At 49.4% G+C, this 19,865-nt stretch overlaps 5 protein-coding genes and 1 long non-coding RNA gene across 6 annotated transcripts; 1 reads left to right on the top strand and 5 right to left on the bottom strand.

The window, feature by feature from the left end:
- Positions 1-4,058: 4,058 nt before the first annotated feature.
- Positions 4,059-10,616, bottom strand: LOC125702789 (uncharacterized). The gene is made up of 3 exons (XR_007380704.1): positions 10,587-10,616; positions 9,895-10,045; positions 4,059-9,575 (listed from the first exon to the last, which is right to left on the bottom strand). It is a non-coding gene; the product is annotated as an uncharacterized LOC125702789 (long non-coding RNA).
- Positions 10,617-10,842: 226 nt separating this feature from the next.
- On the top strand, positions 10,843-12,240 carry LOC125702937 (C-C motif chemokine 3-like). Its single transcript, XM_048966829.1, has 3 exons — positions 10,843-11,294; positions 11,550-11,658; positions 11,821-12,240. The coding sequence occupies exons 1-3, from the start codon at positions 11,069-11,071 to the stop codon at positions 11,912-11,914; spliced, it is 429 nt and encodes a 142-aa protein (XP_048822786.1). The 5' UTR covers positions 10,843-11,068; the 3' UTR covers positions 11,915-12,240.
- A 357-nt stretch (positions 12,241-12,597) lies between these two features.
- Positions 12,598-14,373, bottom strand: LOC125703050 (C-C motif chemokine 3-like). Its single transcript, XM_048967026.1, has 3 exons — positions 14,004-14,373; positions 13,634-13,742; positions 12,598-13,486 (listed from the first exon to the last, which is right to left on the bottom strand). The coding sequence occupies exons 1-3, from the start codon at positions 14,104-14,106 to the stop codon at positions 13,357-13,359; spliced, it is 342 nt and encodes a 113-aa protein (XP_048822983.1). The 5' UTR covers positions 14,107-14,373; the 3' UTR covers positions 12,598-13,356.
- A 12-nt stretch (positions 14,374-14,385) lies between these two features.
- LOC125703053 (C-C motif chemokine 3-like) lies at positions 14,386-15,936 on the bottom strand. The gene is made up of 3 exons (XM_048967029.1): positions 15,764-15,936; positions 15,400-15,508; positions 14,386-15,236 (listed from the first exon to the last, which is right to left on the bottom strand). The coding sequence occupies exons 1-3, from the start codon at positions 15,834-15,836 to the stop codon at positions 15,143-15,145; spliced, it is 276 nt and encodes a 91-aa protein (XP_048822986.1). The 5' UTR covers positions 15,837-15,936; the 3' UTR covers positions 14,386-15,142.
- Positions 15,937-15,954: 18 nt separating this feature from the next.
- Positions 15,955-18,270, bottom strand: CCL1 (C-C motif chemokine ligand 1). Its single transcript, XM_048967028.1, has 3 exons — positions 17,476-18,270; positions 17,084-17,201; positions 15,955-16,690 (listed from the first exon to the last, which is right to left on the bottom strand). The coding sequence occupies exons 1-3, from the start codon at positions 17,546-17,548 to the stop codon at positions 16,591-16,593; spliced, it is 291 nt and encodes a 96-aa protein (XP_048822985.1). The 5' UTR covers positions 17,549-18,270; the 3' UTR covers positions 15,955-16,590.
- Positions 18,271-18,278: 8 nt separating this feature from the next.
- On the bottom strand, positions 18,279-19,631 carry LOC125703051 (C-C motif chemokine 3-like). Its single transcript, XM_048967027.1, has 3 exons — positions 19,511-19,631; positions 19,258-19,372; positions 18,279-19,137 (listed from the first exon to the last, which is right to left on the bottom strand). The coding sequence occupies exons 1-3, from the start codon at positions 19,581-19,583 to the stop codon at positions 19,032-19,034; spliced, it is 294 nt and encodes a 97-aa protein (XP_048822984.1). The 5' UTR covers positions 19,584-19,631; the 3' UTR covers positions 18,279-19,031.
- Positions 19,632-19,865: the final 234 nt, after the last annotated feature.

Genomic DNA, 19,865 nt, shown 5'->3' on the forward strand with positions numbered 1-19,865 from the left:
AGATGCTGTGAAAACCCCAATGTTGGGCTGGTGGCATTGGCCAGAAATGGACAGTGATGAGATAGGAAACAGTCTTAGTGGAAAAAAATAAAAAGCAGTTCTGGACTTGTCTTTCTCAGCTCTGGAATGGGGAGAGGAACGGATGAAGAGTGCTGGGACTTCCCTGTCCTTCAGTTTCCTCTTTTATGTCCTGATGTAAATAACAAAGCTTATACCCTTATCCTTCCTTTCTCTGTCATATTTGAGCTGCTTCATGGGATGAGGCAGGGGGGAAGTGAAATGCTCCACAGCCATGTTTTATTCGTTTCTTTGGACTCAACTGGTAAAAATCCTGTGTGCCACAATGCAAGGGAGGACGGAGTCCCACTGCTGCCAGATTGAAAGGAAGACTATCTGCACAAGTTTTTCTCAGCCTGTGGGCTTAGAGGTATTCTTTCTGTGCATTGCTCTTCAACAGCACCATGTACCTGTGCAGATGTTTGAAAGGTGATTAACAAAACTGCAAGAAATTATTGCAGAAAACTAGGTGAATGTAGATATACTGATCTGTTGCTGGGAAGGCACTGCAAAGAGAAGTTTGCTTAAAACCTGAGTAGATACTTGAGTGATTATACTTGGTTATCGGTGCTGCTGATGCTCATGCTCACTAGCAGCGTTGGCTGCTTCATCAAACAATGACAGCTGTGTTGAGAGCGTGGGGTTTTCCTTCATTTGGAGAAAATGAGAAGTGTGAGCCCTGAATTCCCCCAAAGCAAAGTGGAGAACAAAGATACGCTGTTCTAATCAGTCACTGCAAAATTTGTCATCCATAAGACCGAGGTGATGCTGCCAGCAGCTTTTAATGATTGGGGCTGGAGACAAGAGCTGATTGTGGTGATGGTCTGTGGACCTGCAGGCAGCAGATGGTGCTAAAGTGCAGCCTGTTCAGATGTGCTCCTCATCAGCTCGGAACAACCAGGAGACCCTACATTACTGTTTGACAGTGTCTGCCAGTTTCTACATTTCCACACCAACCTGAGCTTGCTGTTGTTCTCTTCCTGGAGTTTAACCTGTCATAATTTTTGATTGGAATTCAAAATGTGTAAGTGCTGTAGTCTGAGGAGCGATTATTACATGCACAGCTTAGTCCCGTGGTTATGAGCCAGCTCCCAGTGATGCAGAAACATCCTCTAATAGTCCTGACACGTAATTGTGTCAGAAGTTGTAGAAGCTGTGGGTGCCCCATCCCTGGAGGAGACCAAGGGTGGGCTGGAGGGGCTATGGCTGCTGAGGGTTGGAACCAGATGGTCTTTAAGGTCCCTTCCAACCCAAGTCATTCTATGATTCCATGATTGTCATCATCTAACTTTGAAAACGGCCTTCTGAGTGGATCTCTAAATGGATTTCTGAAGGTGAAAATGGATCTTCTGAGTGAGCCACAAGTTTGTGGGACCCCACAGATCCTGTGCTGCTTGATATTTTCATTAGTGCTCTTTGAAACAAGTGCAGGCCTGTTAAATTTGCAGAGCATGGAAACATCATGAGTGATCTAAAGAGGGCCTGAGAACAGTATACAAATACATAAAGGACTACCAAGGAGGGGCTGTACGATGGAGGGGGACAAACTCACGAGCAGGGTCTGTTGTGACAGGACAAAGGGAAATAGCTTCAAACGTACAGAAGGGAGATTTAGACTGGATATAAGAAAGAAGTTTTTTCCAGTAAGGGAGGTGAGGCACTGCACAGGCTGCCCAGAGAGGAGTGGTGCCCATTCCTGCAGACCCCTGGGGTCAGGCTGAAGGGCTGTGAGCATCCCTGTGCACTGTGGGCAGTGGGACCAGGTGGCCTTTAAGGGTCCCTTCCTTCTCAAACCATTCTGTGATTCTCTAATTCTATTACAAGGAAGACTGAACAAACTGAACATGCTGATTAAGACGTGATATTCTAGTGTTGTACTAAAACCAGAAATGGAAGAAGAAAATATAGCAGCGGGGAAGGAATGCCAAGCAGAGTGAGGAAGTCTGTTCCTGGAGTGAGCCTTTATCTTCTGCGTGGAAGCTGAAGACTTTCTACAGCCCTGTTTTCTCTGTTTCCCTGAAAAACCACTTGCTCTAACCCTGAGGGGCTCTCCCTGCCTTCATTAAGAGCACAGATAGGAAACCACATGTTCTTACTCAGCTGGTTGCTCCTGATCTGAGCTGTAGGAGTGAAGAAGTGCAGGTTAGTTGTCACTAGACTTCATCCAGTGTTAGCAAACAATGGTTGCATACAGTTCCTGCCTGATCTGCTGAGGCATTACTGCTGTCCCCCAGCCAGTGCCACTTGTGTGTGTGCCCTCACTCCTGAGCCCACTGTGCTGAGGCATCTCAGCATCTTCAGAGCCACCATATCCTCTCTGTATCTGATTCACCCAGTTGTGAAGATCAGCTGGTCTGTATTCACCTTGCTGGGCTAACCTGGCACCACAAGGTGGGTGCTGCAGTCTCCTGAGTCATCTCTTGACCTTCTCCTCCCTGTGCTGCAGTTTTTAGGGAGCCCAGACATCAGCAGCATGATGAGTTCACATCCTGCCTCTGCTGGCTGCTGTTGCAGAATTACTCTCAGGCTTCTTCCTCTTCTTCCTTGCAAGCAGGCTGTCAGCCCTGCAGCTCATTTCAGCAGCAGAGGCCGTGCTGCTGCCTCACTCCTGTCTAGCCATGTGCACTCTGAGCCAGCAGGATCTGTTGTTATTTCTTGTGCCTGAGAATTTTCTCTCTGTTGCTGGAGGTGGCTGCCAACTCCCTGTGTCCTTCTGTACCCAAACATCCCCGCACTCATGTTTAAACCTCAAGAGATAAAGGGCATTAATCTGGCACCCCTACTTTGAATGTCACGTCACAAAGATGCTTGAAGATCTCAGAATGTAAACCCACGAATCAGGCCTTGGAAAGAGACCTTTGGGATCAGCTGAGCCACACAGGCTGTAGTAACCCTGCTCTCGCCTCTGTGAGCAGCAATTCCCTCTCCTTCATCTCAAGTTCACAATGTGGAATTGAGTCTGAGTGTGAGCCCACTCCAGCTTGTCCATTATTCCTTCAAGGGATGGGCTGTGGGGTTGGCATGGAGCAGGACTGGCCTGGTACCCACAGCGCAGCTCTCCAGCCATCAGGAGAAATTTGAAACGAGGCACATCCGAACTGAGACACCTTTCCCCACTAACATCTGTATATCTGGTGGTCTCTAAGTGCTGCATGAGTGTGCAGGGCAAAAGCAGCACAGCGACGCCTGCTCCGATGGCCATATGGCATTAGTCCTAATAGCACATCTGTGGGTGAAGGATGGGTCTAGGTGAAACACTGAGCTATGTGTTGTTATTTCTGGTTTCCTGCACTCTTTGGTTCTCCTTTCTGTTTTCCTACAAGGCAAATTTGATGTTAGAAAGAAATTTTTTACTCAGAGGGCGGTGAGGCCCTGGCACTGCTGCCTGGAGCTGTGGGTGCCACATCTCTGGAGGTGCTCAAGGCCGTGGAAGGGGTCCTGGGCAGTCTGGCAGGGTGAAACAGCCCACAGCAGGGGTTGGAAATGGATGATCCTTAAGGTCCTCTCCATGATTCTATGATTTTAGTGGGACTAGGGTCAGCAACATGGAGCCCAGCCCTGGGGCTGCATGGAGATTAGGTAAAGAACAGCTTTCACACCAAAGAACACTTTGAATCAGGAGCAACATCTCTCCTGGGAGGAGAAGGTGTCATTCTGTAGGAGCAGAGTTACACTCAGCAGGGGTATGGCATGAGGTCAGCAGGAAGGAGCTGCCTCTGAGGGGTAGCAAAGGGCTGATGTCCGCCATTACTTCAAACTTGGTCCTAAAAGTAAAGACAAGGTGCAACAGCTTGCCCAATGGGTTGTAACCCCCTGTGCTCTTCCTCAGAGGCTCACGGAAGGAAAGAAAAGAATGGCTTCAAGTTGCACTAGTGGAGGTTCAGGTCGGATATTAGGAACAATTTATTCCCCTAAAGAGCTGTGATGCAGTGGCATAGCTGCCCAGCAAGGTGTGGGAGTCCCTGTCCCAGGGGGTGTTCAAGAACTGTAGAGATGTGGCACTGAAGGATGTGGTCAGTATTGGTGGTAGGTGGATGGTTGAACTGGCTGATCTTAGAGGCCTTTCCAACATTAATGATTCTATGGAAAAACACTCCTCTGCAGCTGAGAAGTGGAAGAGACTGTCCAAAGAGAGCTTCATGGCTGGCCAGGGAGTAGGGAAACGCTGTGGGTGCTGGTTGGGGGCATAGAAGTGGGAGACCATTAAATAACCTTGTGACGCAGCCCTGCATCCTGGGGATGAGAGAAGCAAGGGGAAAGGCATGCAAGCTGAACCCTGAAATAATGTACCAGTAAGCCTAGAAGGGAGATTCCAGGAAAAAAAAAAAGAGGAACTCAATAGAAATAGACTGATCATTTAAAGCAGTGTTGTAAGAATCTTTTGACTCACCAGAGAATCAGCCTAGGAAGCTCTGAGGGACTCACAAGAGATGATTTGGAGAAGATAACCACCAAAGTCACCTCCCGTTCTGGAGGACAATAAGTGAATGCAGCAATTGCCCTGGGATAACAGACTGACTTGGTATGGCCCCATGGAACTTCTCACTTCAAAACAGCATTGTGGCTAGGGACAGCTTTTAAAATAGGGCTCCAAAAGGCAGCTGTGCACAGGCCTAAAGATAATCAGCCTGCATTCAGGAGGAAAGTCAACAGGACTGTGTCCATCAGGACGGTGATGGCATTTTCTGTCCTGCTCACCTGAAGACCATCTGAGAAACTGCCTGCTTCCAGGTGAAAATGTAATTTCCCACCTGTTTGCATTGACAGCCAGCTTCTAGCCCTGTATCATTATACCAGCAGTGCTCACTAGCTGAAATAGCTCTTTTCCACCCAGGTGTTGGCTTCTGTGATGGTTTCCCTCAGATCAGCCAGAACCCCTTGTTTCCTAGTCCCTACCCCGAGCTCATTGCATTTGCTTCTTCTCATGCTGTATAACACTGGGGCCTTGTCCCAATCCTATAATTTGTAGCATGGGTCTTTCCCTGCCCCAGACGTTGCCATGGGCTCCAGCACAGGGATGGCTGTTCTTGCCCTCTGTTGTTCCCAGAAGCAGCGTTGTACAGTCTGCACCACTGAATCAAATCCTTCCCCATTACTCCAGTCCTCAAGGTCATTGTAATCTTTCTCTGTGATATCCTGGCCGCTCCTGGATTGATGATAGCATCTCATTCTGCCTCATCAGCAAATTTCCTTTGCGTTCTTCTGCTTTTTGTGCCAAGATCATTAATGCAAATGTTAAGCAGAATCTTTTTTTTTTTTTGACACAGAAATTCAAGGAACTGTACTGGTAACCCTCCCCTCAGTCCAGCATTTCCACTTCCAGCTGAAGCTGTTACCATGCTCCTTTCAGGCAGCTCTCTTACCCACGTTACGTTATGTATGCCAGTCACATCTCCTCCTCGTTAGCTAATAATTTACTGTGTGGCACCATCTCAAATGTCTTACTGGAGCCCAGACAAGTGAGATCTACTGCATTTCCTTTGTTGCAGATATCTGTGAACTTATAAAAGGAAGTGATGAGGTTAGCGTCGGTGCGTGATGTGCTGCTGATTTATCACATCTTGTGCAGTTCATGAGGATCTGGAGAAGATGAGTTCAATGGAAGGCAAATGTTTGCAAAATACAAGATTATTTCCATCAGTCAGGGTTGGAGAAGATTAGGGTTTAAGGGAGTTTAGTGGGCAATGTTAGGGATAGGTAGATGGTTGGACTGGATGATCATAGAGATCCTTTCCAACTTCAGTGATTCTGTGAGCCTGCAATTCTATGACTGAGCAACATGCTGGATGGTCACTGTTGGCAAATGCATTCAAGGGTCATTTGAAATACTGGTTTCTATACCTAAGGTCAAAAGAATTACAGCTGCTTAGGAGAAGATGGCCAGGTTTTAAAGATATTTGCATCCTGAGTATTTAGCCCACGTAACTTAGAAATCTCTCTTCCTTTTCTCTTCTCACCTAAATGCCATTTTCTTTAGAATGTTAGAATCATAGTAGAATGATAGAATCATAGAATAGCTAAGATTGGAGGGGACCTAAAAGATTTAGTTCCAACCCCCTGCCATACACTGATGGTCAGCTGCTAGATCAGGCCACCCAGGGCCCCATCCAACCTTGAATACCTCCAGAGATGGGCCATCCACAACCTCTCTGGGCCAAGTTCTTTACAGGATTAAAATCAAGGATCAATAATAAAGGACTTAATATCTCTTATTTTCTTGAGACGATATCAATGCCCCAAGTATGAGGATTAATCCACATATAGGAAAGCATGAAGGATAGGACAGAAAGTAATTCTCCAAATCCCATAATGTTGTTGTAGAAACCAGTGGGATGATCTCTGAATGCCACATTCATCTCGTTGTGACTCAGAGAAGGATACAGCCGACACAGAAGGCTTTGAGGCAGGTGATGAAAGCATTCAGAGACTTGAAGATGAAAGACTGAAAAGAGTGGGGCAAATAGATGAAGGGAGCTTAAATAGAATCATTCGACACTGATTATTTACCCTTTCATGCAGGAGAAGAAAGGGATGCGGTTAAAACAATTTAATGAAAGAAATGATATATCAAAAAGAGATATTTTGACACAAGGCACAGTGAACGTGGAACTGGTAGAAAGTCTCATCAAGGGCAAAGCAGAAAAGAAAGACTGAAGCACGTGCCTGGCTACGAGATAACCTCAGCTATGCAAGTTTAGATAGTACTTTATTTTTAGCCCATTTTAATGTAACTGGAGCTTATGCAATCTGTGTCTGGGTGCAGGAGGATACTCAGTATCTGCAAACTCATAATTGAAATTGCTTTTTGCAGACAGACTTTTTTCCCCTCTTAATGTCCCAATGGAGTGTTCATGTGGGCAGATCTCTGCAGGGGCAGTGCTGAGAGCTGCTGCCTCAGCCAAATTGTACAGAAGAGCTATAGGGCTGTAACTGAGGGGGACCAGAGTCCATGTGCCCTTGCAGAGCCAAAGCTGCAGAGAAGCAGCCCAAGGGCTTTGCTCCACCTGACTGCAGGGGTGAATTTGGGACCCCAGGCGCAAGCTGTAAGAGGCAAAGAGCTGGATGTGGGGCAGCATAGGGGAAACTGTGGGGGCTGCTTGGTGGTAGCGGGGTAGAGCAAAGCTTGACACTGTGGCAAGGAGCTGCCTGGGGGCTGGCAAATCAGCTTCTGACTTGAGTGTTCTGCTGTACCTTGTGCTCAGAATCCTGCTATTTGTTGAGGGTATGTATTTATATTTATGTGAAGTAGGGTCCTTCTTTCTTATATAAACACTTGTTCCTTGCACAAAGTGTTTCATTCATTTCCCATAATTATATGTACTTATATATTAAGCGTATTTACTTTGTTCAAGGAGCAAGAGATACTTGAGTCCTGGGTCCCCATGCCCCTGGCTGTGGAACTGAGTGTTTTCAGCTCAGAGTGGACTCAAGGAGGGAGAACAACCACGAGTTGGATTTAGGACCATAGAAAAATACCTGCTGTGGGTCTCTACAGGGCATGGCACAAGATCCTGAGTGTGATGGTAGCATCCAAGGCTTCAAATAAAAAGGAAAAATATCAGCAGGAATTGGTTCAGGAATTTAGCTTTGCTGGATTTCTCTGTATAACGATGTATGAGAAGGTCAGCAGCGTCTCACTGCAGGGCGAGGCCGTTTGGCTGATCTGCATTTTCCTTTTCCTCCAGCCACGGGACTTCTTTGCATAATTTTTATCAATGACAAGTGTTGCTTCCCAGACGGATGTTGCATAACGCGTGGCTTTCACTGCACTTGCACAGGATTGCGGTGTTGGCAGTTTCTTTCAATTCTTCTTGCCTGTGGTTTCCTTGCTCTGTGTTTCCTTCTGTCCCATATTGGAGCACAGTGAGGGCAGGAGAGCTGCAGTGCACAGGGGTCCAGAAGTCTGGCAGCATCTCCCAGAAGAGGTGCAGGGATATTCCTCTGCCTTGACCTGTGGCCATTAATACATCCCACTTTCATCAACCAGTGGGCATTTTCCTCTGGGCAAACAATGCAGAGCTGGGGAAGGTTTCCTAAAGCCAATCACACACTAAGGCAGTTGTCTCCTCTTTCCATAGATCTGGCTGGTCACCTATGCACCCATCTGCTGCTACAACACTTTTAATTGTGCTGCATATTTGACCGTAACTTTTTTGACCTGCCTTCACATTAACAAAAGGCACTTCATCTTCAGCTACCTTTTTTGCATTTTTATTTGTAAAGCTGTGTTTTCTGCCCTGCTGTGCCCCCAGCAGCTATTCTGAAATCTTCACTTGGAAGTGCTCCCAATGAGAAATCAAGTTGTGCTTTCTCTCTTTCTCTCTCCACACTGGCTTTTGATTTCTCTGCCACATTAGAAAGTCATATGAATACAGATGTCTTCTACCACAGGCGAATTAAAACCATAAGTCATTTCTTCACTCTCCCTTTAGATCACTTCCTTATATTAAAATTCCTTAAATACACTCTAACACAAGCTTTCTACTTTTTGCTGAGCTGCAATTCTGTGTAATTCATCGAAATATCCTCTTTTCCAGTTAGAATAGGAACTTCTTCATCAGCATCCAGTAAGAAGTTCCATTCGACTCTCATCTAAATGAAGAAGTGAAAGCTGGGGCAACAACTTCTGCAGTGAAGAGGAAATTTTTATTTATTTATTTTTCCTACCATTTCCATCAAAATGAATGTTTGTAGTTTTGAGATTGATTAAGGTTCATAATGGATGGCAGATTTTCTATGGTTATCCCAGAAAAGAAATGATTGCATTGGGAAGCTCTTTATCTTTTCTCTTTGCCTGGGAAGGCATAGCTCATCCTCCCAAGCCAGCATCACCCAGTGTCACTGCACATTTCCACACATGTTCTTGGGACCCAGTTCTATTTGAGTTGGACCTTGGCTTGGGGCTACTCCCCATGGGATCCCAAGCCCTGCTTTGGGTTTAGGATCCCACTCTCACAGCTGTTCCAAGCACCAATTGCTTCTTGTCCTGATCATAACAGCTTGTTGCATGCTGATGTCTTTCCTCCCACTTCTTGTGACTCCTGGGAGGTCAGGGGAGATGCCAAGGGGGTGGCTGGTGATCAGGGGTGGGTGAATGTTTATAGGCAGAGAGGCTCACAAAAACAGGTGGTTTCTGTTGACTAAACTCTAAACCTCAAGAGTGTTTACACAAAGGGTGCTCTGATCTCCAGTGTCACTACCAGGTTAGAAGCAGTTGTAATGTAGGCAGCTGAGAAGAGCTGGAGAGATTATTCTGTCCTTAGCTTTGAGGCTGGGTCAGCACTGCCTGGCTCTTCCTGGATGGTGGGGGGTGGTTTAGAATCGTTGAGTCATTAAGGTTGGGGATCTGAGAGGACTTTTCCAAATCCAACATCTCTACAGTTCTTGAAAGCTTTCAGGAATGGGGACTCCACCACCTCCCTGACTAGAATGTTCTTTCTAAAGGAAACAATCCCAATTTCTTCTCCTCATCCTATCCTGTTGAACCAGCTCTGAAGTACACCCTTCATGGCAGGGATCTGACAGCAGGGAAAGGCACAATAAGCAAAGGGCCATAGCAATTGCTGTGAGCCTAAACGTGAATGGGGACCATAGCTCTACCATGAGGTGTAAGGATGGACACAACCAGCACTCAGCATGAGTCAACCTCTTCAGAGCACAAGGGTTTTAGTCACCTCTAGTGAGAGTTGGGAGGTAAAGGCTGGGATCAGTGGTGGCAACAAACCCACAGGTCAGCAAGGGCAAGAATGGAAAAAGGGAAAAAAAAAAAAAAGAAGAGGAAGTGCTGAGTTCTGTAGTTCTTTCTGGATGTGTGTCCACAGGGACATTGTGGGTTACCTTTGGGAATTGCCAGTGCTGTCCCTTTTTTTGGTCATGCTGCGATTGCCAGTGTTTCATCTACAGAGCTGTGATGTGCTGATCCCAGAGTTCTGGCAGAACTCTCTCTTCTCTCAGCTCCTAACCCCAGGGCCACATCTCCTCCCTGAAACTAAAGTATTTACTTTTATTTGGGATGCTAAACCAGCATATACAAGTGGAATAGGATGAAGTTACCCATACTAGCAAGAAGTGAACAAGCAGGAACTGCAACAATTTCACTGACCAGAGCCAAAATTAATATCTGTAGGCAGAGAAGTGCATGCCCTCTATCTGTCCTACAGTCAGATGGGCTACAGCCTACATACAGTGACCAAAACTCATTTCCTATGGGCTGCCTTTGTCTCCAAACCTGCAAGATTCCCAGCATAAGCCTGCAGCTTTTAACATCAAAATGAATAAAGCCAACATCCCCAATAATTTCAGGTCAATCCAACTTCATCCCTATACCATCTTTCCTTTTCTAGAAGTTCAACAAAGAGCTGGAGATCAATGTCTGCACAACACACCATTCTGGAACCAACACAGAATCCTTACATAACATTGTAGGGGGATGAAAACAGCATGAAGACAAAGTCTTTCACAACAACAAACGAGAACGAGCCCAAAACCAGCAACCACAAACACAAAAACAAAAGAAAAGAGCAACTTACCAACAGAAAACATGAAACACACAGGAAACTCCAACAAAAGATACCCTCACCTGCAATGCCAACCCTTAAATACAATCTGGGAAGGGGTGGATCCTGGCTCTATGCCTTCCAGTCACTCAGGTGAATTGCTTGCACCTGAGCTCTGCTGGGTTGGCCCTGCATTCCCACCAGGTGTTCAATCACTGTTTCAGACTGACTTAGTATTCCTACTATGCTTTGTTATGGGGCACATTGGAAAGTGGTATTACTCGTAGAACTGTGGCTGAGCTCAGATGTTCCTTCTGGCAGTGCTTTCCTGCCAGCAGTGGTCTCTATGGGTGTCCATGCCATGGGAGCAGAACAGCCCTGCACAGGGCTTCCGGCTCTGGCCACCAGAATGGAATCTGAAAGAGATGGCCCTGTAGCCAATGCTTCCTCTTTTACTGTTTCCTTTCCACCCCCAACTCAGCAAAATTTGGGGATACTGATGTAATTTCCTTAGTATGATGCACTCATCTTTATTCCTTGAAACCTTGTGCCCGCCCAGCAGCTGGGGGATAAAAGTGGCAGCACAGCAGAGGCTGAGCATTGTGCAGAGCAGAGACCTGCAACCACCCAACTCCAGCCCTGCTCACCGTGCCAACGTCCTGCAGACCATGAAGGGCCCCGCAGCCGTCCTGGCCGCTCTGCTCCTCCTGGCCCTCTGCTCCTCAGCTGTGGCCCATCTGGGTGAGTCGGGTCTCATTATGTATCTCTGTCTGGGTGCCCGTTCCTCCCTGGAAGCCCCATCCCCATGGATGAGACCTTCATGGTGGGCTGTGGGGGACTGCCACCCATGCTGGGGCTCAGCCTTGGAGACGGGGTCCCTAGGGGTGTCCTTGGGGGATATGACATCAGGGGGTGATTGTGTGATGGGAGATCCTTGTAAAGTCCCAGGTAGGCACCTGTGGGGTCTCACCAGGGCTTTGTTTCTCTCTCCCACAGATGGCTTACCCACAACCTGCTGCTTCTCCTACGTTCCACGTCCCATCCCACGCAACGTCATTGCTTCTGCCTTCCCCACCAGCAGCAAATGCCGCCTGCCGGCAGTGATGTGAGTATCCAACCACAGCTGGGGTGGTTGCAGTGTAACACAACAGCATCATGCCACATCTTCAAGGGTGGTTGGTAAGGGACGAGAATGTGGCTGTGGACATGTGGGTGCTGCCTGCAAACCAATCATCGTGTGAACCTAACACTGTTTTTCTCCCTGCAGCCTGGTCACCAAGAAGGGGAAGGAGGTATGTGCAAACCCTGAGGAGTCCTGGGTGCAGAAACGCCTGGAACTCTTCCAGCGCCAAGAAAACTGACCTTCCATGCTGTGCCCCTGAGCTTGGCCCACAGGAACACTCACGCACCAGAGCACTTGAACAGGATTGTCTTCAATACGGAATTTATTCTATTTAACTTATTTAAGTTAAATTAAATATTTTTTTCTAAGAAAATGAAAAATACAAAAATAATTTAAAAGATATCACGACATAATAATCCATTATGGTCATAGTTTTTCCGATGCCTAAATAAAGTTTTTGGACTATCAAACCCCTTTGTCTGTCTCCTATATGGACTTTCAAAGCCCTTTGTCACAGTTCCCGTCGGGATCCCATGGTGCTTCCACCTGCCAGGGTGGGCTCAGCTCCCCACGGCCAGTCCTGACCTCAGCACATCCCCGTGGGGTGATGGTGGCATCCTGGCTGGGGTGTCTTTACGAGAAATAGTTCAGCAACAGCAAAGTGCAGGCAGGAAGGACGCCTCAGTGTGTGCAAGCCCCAAGGAGTCCTGGGTGCAGAAATACCCGGAACTCTTTCAGAACCAAGAAAATTGACCTTCCGTGCTGTGCCCCTGGGCTTGGCGCACAGCAGAACACTCAGGCACCAGAGCGCTTGAAGAGGAGCGCCTTCTTCAACAGAGCACTTACTGAATTTAGCTTATTGATGTTAAATTAAAAATTTATTTTGAAATGAAAAGGAAAACAATTTAAAGGAACAGTAGTTTGACACACAGAATGGTAGAATCATAGGATGGCTTGGGTTGGCGGGGACACCAAGGATCATCAAGTTCCAACCCTCCTGTGTCAGGCAGGGCCACCATCCTCCAGGTCCAGTCCAGTCCAGGTTGCCCAGGGCTCCATCCAAGCTGGTTTTGAAGGCCTCCAGGGATGGGTGATCCACAGCCTCTCTGGGCAGCAGTCACAATCAGATGAGCAGTCACAGTTAGGAGTTAGGAGTTTCGATGCCAAGAGAAATGACTTGGACTATCGAAACCCTTGGTCTCAGCTCCCTGCAGTGGCATCTTCCACGGTGCTGACACCTTGGCTGGGCTCCCATCGCTCGCTCTTGCAGAGGAAGCAGCAGCTCAGCAGGGAAGCGCAGGCAGGAGAGTCGTGGCGGTGGTGGTGTCGCGCCCTGCAGTGCTCCGGCACATCAGCAAACTCCGCTGTGGTGCTTCAACCAGCAAGGCCGTTGTTCAGAGGCTGGCAAGGCGCAGTGGCTGCGGGGCTGTGAGTGCCCTCGGGGTGCTGGGGGCCCTGAGAGGCGGGTTTGGGATGCCCACATCTGCCCACGGGGCTTTGATGGGTGCCAATGAGCTCCAACAGGGAGTTGGAGACACATCAACTCACAGGTCATTGAAATATATGGACTGAAGATGGTATTAGCAAATAAACCACATCATCCCTAATTTACTAATGCAAGGGGATTTATTTAGGCGTCAGAGCTCCTGATTCCTTAACAAGTATTTGATGTTTTGTGCATCATCTCTGTGTTTTCACTTCCTTCACAGCATGGGGGAGCAACTTTTCTGTTCTGGATAGCTCCAGGAGTGCCTGCACCCAGAATTGCTTTGGGTCTGTGCATATCTTCCTTTTCTTCTTGGTGACCACACTGCAGGGAGAAAAGCACCACTGGGGCAATGGGGTGCTGGGTCTGCATGGCAGCAGCCACATGTCCCCAACCACACTGCCATCCCTTCCTGACCACCTGTGTGTTACAGTTGTGGTGTTGTACTCCAAACCCCAGCTGGATACTCACATCACTGCTGGCAGGGAGCAGGTGCTGCTGGTGGCATAGACAGAGGCAATGAGCTTGTAAGGAATGGGACGTGACACATAACTGTAGCAGCAGCTTAAGGGGAAGTCATCTGTGGGTTCAGGAAAAGAGAGCCATGGTGAGATGCTGTATGTGGGGCTCCCTGAGGGTTTGCCATCAGCTACCCTCAACTCATGTCATATCCCCCAGAAGATCCCATCTCCAAAGCTAAACACCAGCATTGGTGGCAATTGCCCACGCTCAGCGCTATGCTGGACCCAGCCATGGGGATGGGGATTCTCCAGCACCCAGAACCCTACCAAGTAGGGACAGTGCCTCCTGCCCCAAGAGGAAAGTGTAAGACACGACTTACCACTACTGCCAATAGGAAAGGAGTCCACAGTCGAGGAGCAGAGGGCCAGGATGAGAAGAGCAGCCAGGGCAGCTGCAGATCCCTTCATGGTGCTGTGGGACATGGGCACAGGGAGCAGGGCTGGAGCTAGCTGGCTTAAAGGCTCTGCTCTGCACAATGCTCAGCCCCTGCTGCACTGCCACTTTTATTCCCTGGCTGCTGGGCGTGTACAGGGTGTCAAGGGAAAAATATGAATGCATAATAACTAGGAAATTATTTCAGAACCCCTGCAGAAATAAAGCTGCAAAAAGGAGAAGCACCAGCCATAGGGCCACTGCTTTCAGATTCTGTTTTAGTGCCCAGTGGGGCACATGTGACACCAACCCTGGTGCTCTGCACTCACCCTGCAATGAGAGCCAGGCTGGGATGTGGAGCTCCATGGCTGCAGCCCCAATGGGAGTTGGGTGGACGGAGGCTGCTCCATCCTCACTGCACACCACAAGCTCAAAAGCAGCTGTGCTTTCATGCTCTTCTGGGTTATAGGGAATTTGGTGACAAGTGCCCAACACACGTGATTCAGTTTCCTTCATCCCTGACAGCAATTTGCTGACCACTTTGATATCCTCATTGCCACCAGGCACCCCTCCTTCTGCAGCCATCAGCATTAACTCCATGCTCTTTGCTGAGAAAGAAAAACAAACTTCAAATCCCTTCAAACCCAATATTTCTCCATTGCCATCTGACATCAAAACAAATCAGTATCACATGAATGGAACAGCTGTGCAGGGTATCCTTAAATCTGCCACCTGGCTGCCTCCATGGAGCTGTTCCTGCTTGGTGGTGGGCTTCAACAGAGAGGCAAAGTGTTTTCAAATGCAGGAATTTTATTTAGGCATCAGAGCTCCTGACTCTTTGGCAAGCATTTTGATGTGTTCTGAATCATCTCTGTATTTTCACTTCCTTAGCATTGGTGGGACGGATAGGAGGGAAGCTGTGGGTGCCCCAGATATGCCCAAACCAGCTTGGATGAGCCCTGGGCACCCTGAGCTTGGGGGAGGGAGGGGGGGGGGTTCAAGAGTCTAGAGCAGGGCTGGAGCTGGGTGTGCTGCGAGGTCCCCTTCCAATCCATATGATTTATGATTCTATAATTCCACAGAAGGTCAGTTTTCTTGGCTCTGGAAGAGTTCCAGGCGTTTCTGCACCCAGGACTCCTCAGGGTTTGCACATACCTCCTTCCCCTTCTTGGTGACCAGGCTGCAGGGAGAAAAACAGCGTTAGGTTCACACGATGATTGGTCCTGCAGGCAGCACCCACATGTCCACAGCCATGCTCTTATCCCTTCCCATCCACACTCAGAGCTGTGGGATACTGTCCTGGTATCACACTGCAACCACCCCAGCTGTGGTTGGATACTTACATCACTGCTGGCAGGTGGCATTTGCTGCTGGTGGGGAAGGCAGAAGCAATGATGTTGCGTGGGATGGGACGTGGAACATAGGAGAAGCAGCAGGTTGTGGGTAAGTCATCTGTGGGAGAGAGAAACAAAGCCCTGGTGAGACCCCACAGGTGCCTACCTGGGACTTTACAAGGATCTCCCATCACACAATCACCCCCTGATGTCATATCCCCCAAGGACACCCCTAGGGACCCCGTCTCCAAGGCTGAGCCCCAGCATGGGCGGCAGTCCCCCACAGCCCACCATGAAGGTCCCATCCATGGGAATGGGGCTCCCAGGGAGGAACGGGCACCCAGACAGAGGTACATAATGAGACCCGACTCACCCAGATGGGCCACAGCTGAGGAGCAGAGGGCCAGGAGGAGCAAAGCAGCCAGGATGGCTGCGGGGCCCTTCATGGTCTGCAGGACGTTGGCACAGTGAGCAGGGCTGGAGTTGGGTGGCTGCAGGTCTCTGCTCTGCACGATGCTCAGCCTCTGCTGTGCTGCCACTTTTATCCCCAGGCACTGGGTACGGAAGGGTTTCGAGGAACAAAAGATGAGTACGTAATAACTAGGAAATTATCTTAGAATTCCTGCAGTTTTACTGAAATGGAGAAATAAAGCTACGAAAGGGGAACTGCTGGCCACTGGGCCACTGCTTTCAGTTTCTGCTTTAGTGTCCAGTGGGGACTGGCCAGCTCCTGACGCCTCATGAAACCCATCTGTCTGCTCTGCACTGACCCTGCAGTGAATCCCCTCAAACCCAACGTTTCTCCAACATCAGCCAAAATCAACATTGCATGGAGTGAACAGCTGTGCAGAGCACCCTTAAGCCCACACCCAGGCAGGGTCTACACTGTTGGAGGGCGTACAGAACCTTCACCATTCTGATTTCACATTTCCTAATGCCTTCTGGGCTGTTCCCAGGTCCTCACAGTGAGGCAAACCCCAACACAGCCTCTCTTTCCCAGTGCAGGATTCATATCTCACTACAGCCACACAGGTGCAGGTCAGAGCAAGTAGTTTTATTGAATCTCAGTAGAGCTGTACAGTAGTGTGAAGTGGGACAAAGGGGGACAAGGTAGAGCTGGCTCCGTAAGTTAATGAGACATTACAGGCACTGACAGGTCATGGCAGGGTATGTAGAAATAGAGCTGGTGTTGGTAGCAGCTCATGTTGAGGCGTTGCTCAGCTTCTTTCCCTGCAAGTACTGCTGGAACCAGCCCTCTGCAGGGTCCACGCAGAACTTCTTCCCCTTCTTCAGCTCCACGCTGTGGGTAGAGGGGCTGGGTTAGCTGGAGTGTCCTCCCCTACCCTGCAGCATCATTCCTAGCATTACCCAAAACTCTGACTTCTAGTAGCCTTAAATCCCTTGTAAACCTTGGTTTCCTTCCCATTTTTATTGCTGAAATGAGGGGCTGCTGGAAGATTTGAAATAAAGCATTGAGAGGAGGAGGAACATGTGGATAAAACTCAGCATATAGCACCCTGAGAGGGGCTTACTGTGGACATTCATAGTGGGAAGTGAAAGCACAGGCAGGGTGGCTGAGGGCGAGGAGTGCGATGGGAAGGAAGACTGAGGAGGAAGGTTGGTGGAGAAAGGCTGGGCATGGGAGGTTGGGGGAGGAAGGCTGGGGATGAAGGCTGGGGATGAAGGGACTCACATAATGGCTCTGCGGGAGCAGTTTGGAGGTGTTTCCCGATAGCTGCGGATGAGCGAGGTGTTGATTTCCCTCTGGATGAACATGTTCTTGTAGCAGCAGGAGCTGTAGGAGCTGCGGACTGAGAGGAGGAAGGGATTGGTGCCATGCCTGACCCCAGCCACTTCCCCCACTATGAGGATCCCTGCCATGTCTCCAGCTCTGCAGGTTTGCCCCTATATTCCTCTCTGACAAGAAATCCCCAGGAACAAGCGTTATTAGCAAACATCTTCCAAGCCAATGTTGACCCCTTGGCACCTTAAGTCCACAGCAGAAGCAGGGGCTGAACCTATTCCCCCATCCCCATCCCCAAACCTGCAGCAGGACGTGGGTTAAGACTCTGTGTTGGTACTTACAGGACTTGCCCCAGCTCTCAGTCCAGACAGCTGCGAGCAGCAGAGTGACCATGGCCAAGGAGTAGATCTTCATGTCCGTTCTGGGTGGCTGTCAGCTCCAGGAACCAGTAGCTCTTGCTGGTTTGGTGCTGCTGAGTGCTACCTGCTTGTACCTCAGCATTATATAGCCCCTGTCCAGGATTTCCATGACAGCTCTGGACTCTCCCCAGGGGAAGAACCACTTGTTGCTATTACTAAAGGGCAACTGGGGGATGGAAATTCCTCTCCCTGGCTGGTGCTGTTCCGGCCCCTCTTCACACCCAGCCTATGGTGCTTGAGGGCTTCTGGAAAGTCTGGTGAGCACAGTCCTGTGCTGCTGCAATGCGTAGCAGCCTGCAGTCTATTTTGGGTTCAGCTGCTGCCACCGACAAACCACACAGGATGATAGTCATGCTCACTGAAGACCTGAGTGAGCTTATGTTCAAAACTCATCCTGACTGTGATGCTGCTCTTGCAGTTTTTGCTGAGGTGACTGGCTTGGCACTGACTGCACCCAAGCTCAGGCCAGCCCACCCCAGACCCCATGGCTGTGTGCCGAGTGCCCATGGTTTTGGCTGTGCCCATGGTGCTTCCTGTAGTGGTGGCCATGTTCATGATGGTGCCCATGGTGGTGGTGGCTGTGCCCGTAGTGCTGCCCATAGTGGTGGCTGTGTCCATCATGGTGCCTATAGTGGTGGCTAAACCTGTAATTGTGGCCATGTTTGTCATGGCAGCCATGGTGGTGGCTGTGCCCATCACAGTGACCACATCAGTGGCCATGGCCATTGCATCTCCTCAAGGCAACCCTGGCATGTGAGTTGTTACCAGGGCCTAACTGTGCAGCTCAAGTTGAATTTTGTCTGGGGATGGCTGATGAAGAGCAAGGGAAGACCCCTCTTTTCAGGTTTGGCACCCAGAGATGTGCTCACTTCTTGCCCCTTTTGCAGATGGCTTCCCCAGGTCCCATGTGGACACTGCTTGACTCTATGTACTCCCAGATTCTTCCAAAAAGGAATTGAGAAGAGTGACCACAACATCATCTCTTCCCACCCCTTTACTGAGTTCAGCTCTCACAGCTGACATTTCTTACCCAAAGCAAGCCAAGAGCAGGAACTCTTCTGCTCCCCAGACACTTGCACAGCCAGATGTTTGCATACACAAGGTTGAGTTTAATTCTGTTTACAGTGCTGTATAAGAAGCATTAGTGATGCTACTCCCTATTAACCCCTGCACTGCAAAAAGCCCAAGGAGCACAGTGACACTGACATGCAAAGCAGTTGTCCCCTGCCTAAGACCCAGTCCAGCCATGGTCTCAGGGTGGAGAAGAGCGAGAGATGCAGGAGATACGGAAATCTGTGCACAGTGATGCTAAGAGCTCCAGGATCTCACAGTGGGATAAATGGAAAGAAAACATGGAGGTGAGTGATGCTTATCTGCATAGCACAGGGCTGAGACGGGGAGGACTCGCATTGCTCCTGGTCTCCCCATCTCCGTGATAAGGCTGCCTCCAAGGGCCCTATGCTGCTATTGTGGCTCTTCTAGCTGGGGATGGAGTAGGAGCTGACCTGGAACCTCTGCTGGTACCTCTTCACCCACATCCTGTCTGCTGGGGTGCAGATCTCTTTGCCATTCTTCACCTTGAAGCTGTGCAGAGAGAAGAAATGGATTTAAGTCTCCTAACCCAGAAGATCTGAGGGCAGTGAATCCTCCAGCAGCACCCACTCACTGCCATGCTGATACCACCAGGGGGGCAGGCATACTCACATCACAGCTCGGTGTGGGCACTGAGGGCTGGTGGCATAGCAGGCGACGATGTTGTCCATTTTGATCCTTCTGGTATGAAAGTTGAAGCAGCACTTGTCAGGCACAGCTGGGGCTCCTGGGGGGAGAATGAGAGCTCAGCTCAGCCTGAAGGCCCCCAGTTCCCATCCCGGCCTCCTTGCATGATGCAAACCCCATGCACCCCTCCCTTCTCCCTGGTGTTCCCATCCCCGGTCCCGCAGGTGGCCGCGCTCACTCTGGGCCAGGCTCTGGCAGCACAGCGCAGTAAGGAGGAGGAGGACAAAGAACGCCCCAGCTGCCTTGGCCATGTCGGGCTGTAGGAGGGCTGCGGGCTGCTTCACTCTCCCTTCTGCTTGGGATGGACTGCTGGGCTTCTTTTATGGAGCAGCAGCAGTGCTGACTCCCATGAGGTCAGTAGTTGCGTGGACAGGGGGAGGACCTGGTCACTGGACGTGTCCCAAAGAACAGAGAGTGGGTGATATCCTTCCCCTCCCAGAACAGTTTGAGGAGGAAAAACCTGCTCTCAGACTCTGAGGGGCTTGGGATTTTCTAAACTTCTTCCTGCAATATTGGGGCTGGTGGCCATGTTG

The sequence above is a fragment of the Lagopus muta genome, chromosome 20 (assembly GCF_023343835.1).
Source record: "Lagopus muta isolate bLagMut1 chromosome 20, bLagMut1 primary, whole genome shotgun sequence".
NCBI classification, from domain to species: domain Eukaryota; kingdom Metazoa; phylum Chordata; class Aves; order Galliformes; family Phasianidae; genus Lagopus; species Lagopus muta.